The sequence below is a fragment of the Notothenia rossii genome (assembly GCF_949606895.1).
Source record: "Notothenia rossii genome assembly, chromosome: 1".
NCBI lineage: Eukaryota > Metazoa > Chordata > Actinopteri > Perciformes > Nototheniidae > Notothenia > Notothenia rossii.
In genome coordinates, this window is record NC_136912.1 from 677,784 (window position 1) to 683,931 (window position 6,148).

The following is a 6,148-nucleotide window of genomic DNA, read 5'->3' on the forward strand; positions in this document are numbered from 1 at the left end:
CTGCAGGCTTGGCTTCACGGGCGACGGACTGTGTGATAAACACAGGCTGAGCGGGTTTCTCTCTGACCCCAGCAAGGCACACCCTGGGTGGGCTGTGGTAAGCCGTCGCCTCGACCTGCGGTTCCTCATCCCTGGGGCTCATCGAGGATATAAAACAGAAAATTCAATGTGTCTGGACGACGGGGGTCAAAGCGTGCTTATGTCCCTTGTATTGAACGTGTGTGTGGACACGTTTTAGCAAGGGATAAAGAAACAACCTCAATCAAACAACAAACTAGAAACACACAAACACACAGAACCTGTTTTTGCGATTGTTCTTCCTATTCCTGCAACTTACTAAAACAAACAATGTCTAATGCATCGTTATGTGTTTTTCTTTTTATGCTAATCTATTTTATGTTGCATTGTCGGAGAAGCCTGGGATTGAATGGTTTTTAAATCAGTGCAGAACACAAAGCTTCTTTTGTAATTGTATAGAGAATAACATTAATGCATTACTTTCCTTTATGCCTCTGTTGTGAATGGTGATTAACCCCAACCATCTTTTCTCCTTCATGTCTTTCAGAGTTTGAGGCCTGCCGTCACCATGCTGCCTTACTTCCTGCTCCTCTGCCTCCACTCTGGTCTGGTGGTATCCTACGAATGCCCGGATGACTGTTCCTGCCAGGGCCAGGCCTCCATCTTCTGCATTCACCGGCGCTCCAACGTCATGCCTCGCGTCCCAACCTCCATCACAAATCTATACATCTTCCAGAACGGCATCGACTCTTTGTCCCAAGATGACTTCAAAGGCCTGGGGGAGACGGAGCTTCTAGATCTGAGCCAGAATCAGCTGGTGGAAATTCCAGATGGTGTGTTTGAGATGCTGTTGAAGCTGAAGAACTTAGACCTGTCCTCTAACCAGATCACACACATTTCCAAAGACAGTTTCTCTGGGTTGGCCCAGCTGGAGAGACTGTATCTTCATGCCAACCGCATTCAGAGCATCCATCCGGAGGCTTTTGACAGTTTAGAGATGCTGCTGGAACTCAAGCTCCAACGAAACCAGCTCACATCTCTGCCATCCCTTCAGTTCCCCAAACTTCTGCTGCTAGACCTCAGTCACAACACCATCCCAACCCTGGGACACTCAGACCTGCAGACCCCGCACCTGGAGGCCCTTAAGGTGTCTTCTGTTGGGCTCACCGCTGTGGATGAGGATCTCATAGCCTCTCTGGGAAACCTACATGAGCTCGACATCTCCACAAACCAGTTAACTGAGGTGCCCCCGGCTCTGCAGCAGGACTCCCTCAAGGGGCTGATCAAGCTCAGCCTGGCTGCCAACCCATTGGGTGATCTGAGGGTGGAGGACTTCCAGAAGCTGATCGGACTTCAAGAACTGGATCTAAGTGGTCTTAAACTCCAGGGATTTTCTCAGAGTTTCTTCCGGACCTTCCCCAGGCTGGTGCACCTGACAGCGGCTGAGAACCCGTTTAACTGCTTGTGTCCATTAGCTTGGTTCCCCGTCTGGCTTAAGGAGAAGAATGTGAATCTTGGGCGTCCTGAGGAAACCAGATGTCACTTCCCTTTGGTTAATGCCGGGAAGATGCTTTCAGCCCTGGAGCACAAAGACTTTGGGTGTCCACCTTCTACAACAGTGCTGATTGACTCCCCCATTGGAAGTACTGCTGTTCCCCAGGTGTCCACCACATCTCCAGAGACCATCCATACCAACGCCATACCGCCCCCTCCTCCACCCAGTGAGGCCACCATCTCCTCAAAAACAGACCCCCCCCATTCCCCAGAACCTCCAGTCTCTCCAAGCTCCACCAACAGGGAGGTAGGGGAGCACATCTGCCCACCAAACATCTGCCTCAATGGGGGCACTTGTAATTTTGACCCGTTAGGTCAACTCAGCTGTTTGTGTCCGTCGGGAACATCTGGCCTCTACTGTGAAAATGTGGAGGAGGTCCCTGAGCCCCCGAAACCTTCAGAGGTTTTGTTAATCGCCCCTGTGATTCCTGTTGAACTGGATGCTATCAGCTCACGGCGCGTCACCTCCACATCTATCCTTCTGGACCTGCACCGATTCATTGAGACACGGCCAGACATCCGGGGAATCCGGTTGACCTACCGTAACCTCTCAGGGCCTGACCGCCGCCCCATAATCCTGAGTGTACCGGCATCCTACCCTGAGTACACTTTGCGTGGTTTGCTACCCAACTGTACCTACTCTGTCTGTGCCAGTCCCCTGGAGGAAAGAATCAGCTCAAGGACCAACAGCTCTGTTGAAACAGGGTCATGTACGGAGGCTCGTACTGAAGGGATACCGCGGATGTCTACAGAGTCCTGGGTGGAGACCCAGAGCCCGCTGACATACACCCTCATCCCCGCCTTGGCTGCACTGGCGTTGGTGCTCGGGTTGGCCGTGGTGGTCGGGGCGATCATTTGTGTCCGAAAGAGAAGGCAGGCCGAGGCAGGAATGGAGCTGGAGCTAGGCCCGGCAGATCCAGATCCAATGGAACTGGAGGGGACCAAGGCCTGCCTGGAAAACGGGGGACATGGTATACTACCCCAAAAACAAACTGAGATTGACAGATGTCGAACTCCTCAGCCACCTCCATCCTTGCAACAAAATGGGGGTTTGGACTTTGAAGTACCCTTAATGCAAGGCCACTGCCCATCAAATAACAATATAGCGTCATTAAAGCCATCCTACTTCTAATATCCAACAAATGCAAACACTTTGGGACTATGATGCAGTTTAAAGTCATCGAGCCGAGCTAACCAAGCGATTCAACTAAGTGCAATTGACTAGAAGGGTCTTAGTAGCAGACAGAAAACAGAAGTGCCTTTTTGCATCGACACAACTGTAACCAGTGGATTTGTCTCTTTGCTTGTATGAAAGAAACTACGTGAAGGAGCTGTAATCCTTCTTGCTGGATTTGGGAGAACAGTGCCTCAGACTTTGGGCAGCAGAACTGCCGGAAGTGGCAGTGGTTTAAATAATGACGGAGATGCCGAGACCAAACGTCCCGGCACAAAACGGTTCATCGACCAACACGAACCGCTCCATGGGAGTTATAAAAAGAACTTGCACTGAAAAGAAATCTTTCTTTTCCTTTGTAGTGTCCACAGGACTGATGATGGTCACATAAAGAAATGCAATAATGCAGAAAAGCGGTCTAAAGATAGTTTGTAGCTGTGGACATTCTCAGATCAAAACAAAACTATAATTCAAGCTAAATTGGATTATTCAGTGTCTTCGGATGAACTATAATTCTCTCCACACGTCTTGAAGAGTTTCTCTTTGGGGAGATTAATTTGCTGTGAAAGATAAATGGAGTGAATGAAGAGCCATTGAAAAAGGACTGCCTGCATCGCTCTGTGACTGGAGGCCGTTTTGTGTAGCTCATGACACCCTGTTTCTGTTTTCTTGTTTTTGTATTTCTATCCTGTTTTTTGCTGCCGATGTTCATCCAGTATTGCTATGGCTGTGAGTTAAAACTGTACTAACTGTTCCCCTTTGAAATAAGCTGCCAGTCATCATGGATTCTTTCATTTTGTATTTGCATCCTAGGGAAACATGTAGCTAAATCCTTGTTTTGAGCTCAAAGCACTAAAATAAACTAACATTTATCAAATATATACTAAAAAACATTCATTTAAGGTAAAACCAGAACACAAGTCATCTTTACATCATTTATAGAGTTAATTGTTAACTGCCATGAGTCAGTGACTTTGATTTTCTCTGCTGCATAAGAAAAGCCTCCGACTGTTTTAGACAAAGCTCCTAAATGTGTGTTCAAAGGCCTTTCACCACAGAAGCCACTCCTATAAAGCTGCAGACACGTGCCGAGAGATGAAAGCAAATTCAAAGAGCTTGAAGGAAGTTAGCTGCGAGTGTGACTGAGTTTTAGGCGATTGGTTTCCTGGGCTGAGATATGATCTAGACGTCTGTTCTCTCACACCACTCTCCGCCTCCAACCCGGCACTGCCTCGTGTGTTTGGATTGTTGCTTGTTTACAGCCAACCAGACTGTGAAATGCACAGGCTCAGTGTGCCGTTCTGACTCATTTGCTCTCTCTTTCCTGTCTGGTGCCGGGAACGCCACAAGATTTAAGTTTTTCCTTTCGAGAAAGAATCTTAAATTGCAAAAAAAAAGGTTTACAGAGTGTCATATTACATGCTGATGTTTATTTCTAGAACAATAGTACGATGGTCGAAAGGTGCAAACGCGTTAAAACGGGCCAAAACATTGCAATTGGAGAAATGCAATGCCCTTTCAAAAAATATGTAAATATAGAAACTGACATTTTCCAAAACACACTCAGAAACATCTTCAGCAACTTGAGGAGACAAAACGCTGCAAGAAGCTCAAAACACAACGGAGACCAGGGGACACTAAAGAGTGACGCACACAGCTGGGAGACCAGGGGACACTAAAGAGTGACGCACACAGCTGGGAGACCAGGGGATACTAAAGAGTGACGCACACAGCTGGGAGACCAGGGGACACTAAAGAGTGACGCACACAGCTGGAGACCAGGGGACACTAAAGAGTGACGCACACAGCTGGGAGACCAGGGGACACTAAAGAGTGACACACACAGCTGAGAGACCAGGGGACACTAAAGAGTGACACACACAGCTGGGAGACCAGGGGACACTAAAGAGTGACGCACACAGCTGGGAGACCAGGGGACACTAAAGAGTGACGCACACAGCTGGGAGACCAGGGGACACTAAAGAGTGACGCACACAGCTGGGAGACCAGGGGACACTAAAGAGTGACGCACACAGCTGGGAGACCAGGGGACACTAAAGAGTGACGCACACAGCTAGGAGACCAGGGGACACTAAAGAGTGACGCACACAGCTAAGAGACCAGGGGACACTAAAGAGTGACGCACACAGCTGGGAGACCAGGGGACACTAAAGAGTGACGCACACAGCTGAGAGACCAGGGGACACTAAAGAGTGACGCACACAGCTGGGAGACCAGGGGATACTAAAGAGTGACGCACACAGCTGGGAGACCAGGGGACACTAAAGAGTGACGCACACAGCTAGGAGACCAGGGGACACAAAAGAGTGACGCACACAGCTAGGAGACCAGGGGACACTAAAGAGTGACGCACACGGGACACTAACGAGTGACGCACACAGCTGGAGACCAGGGGACACTAAAGAGTGACGCACACAGCTGGGAGACCAGGGGACACTAAAGAGTGACGCACACAGCAGAGTCAGTCGTCTCATAACTGTTAGTGTTGGTCAGTGTATCTGAAACACCAGGTTAGCTACGTTAGCTCCATCTGGCTAGAGAAATAATCTGAAAGTACAACGGGTTTACAGAGACGTGCCTTAGCAACATCACTGACATCTTGTAGTGCCATATTACATGCTGATGTGCATGTCTAGAACAAAAGGGCCTTTCTTTCACCTCACCCTCTTTGAAATTACATTACAAACTAAAACATGAAGAAATATTAAATGTAATTTAATCAAAGTCTAAATTGATGTCCTTGGCTTTTGTTTATCTAAAGTAACTGCAGGAAGTTGGACGACTGGGTTCTGTCTGTCTGTCTGTCTGTCTGTCTGTGTGTGTGTGTGTGTGTGTGTGTTCCACTACTCTGTCTGCTTTATAATTGAGTCCATGCACTACACTCCAGCCATGTCCAACATCAACTCCTCATTCTTCTTCTCCGTCTCTCTTTCTGTCCAGTACAAACACAGACTCTCGTATATCTTCTCTCCCTCGGCATATATCAACTGGAAGACTCTTTGTATTGCTTTGGACATTTAGAGGAACAGGAAATGTCTGAAATATTTTCAACTGATCCTTCCCTGTTTATGTAGGGACTTGTCTTTGTATTCTTATGTGTTTGTCTGTTGCCAAAAGGGCAATGCTGAGAGAAAATAGCAGTATTAAAACGATTTAAATGTTGAACCAACTGTGATTGTGTGGTTTTATGATTGTGCAGTAATGAACATGTTCTTGATTTCCCTCCTTGTGGATTTGAGGAATTTGGGCCCATTACAGGCTGCTCTGGATGACATCACAGAGCAAACAGAAACACACAGAAAGGATTTCCAGTAACAACAGAAGCTGATTACACAGCAACTGAGTCTCTCAATACCTCATTACACACACACACACACACAC

General features: G+C 47.8%; 1 protein-coding gene across 1 annotated transcript; it reads left to right on the top strand.

Annotated features, from left to right (window-relative positions):
* The first annotated feature begins 562 nt into the window (after positions 1-562).
* On the top strand, positions 563-5,932 carry LOC307038572 (vasorin-like). The gene has a single exon (XM_079680074.1). The coding sequence runs from the start codon at positions 587-589 to the stop codon at positions 2,702-2,704; it is 2,118 nt and encodes a 705-aa protein (XP_079536200.1). The 5' UTR covers positions 563-586; the 3' UTR covers positions 2,705-5,932.
* Positions 5,933-6,148: the final 216 nt, after the last annotated feature.

Bases quoted from the DNA above. Each gene is read 5' to 3' on its own strand.
- LOC307038572 (XM_079680074.1), top strand. From the start codon at position 587: ATGCTGCCTTACTTCCTGCTCCTCTGCCTCCACTCTGGTCTGGTGGTA.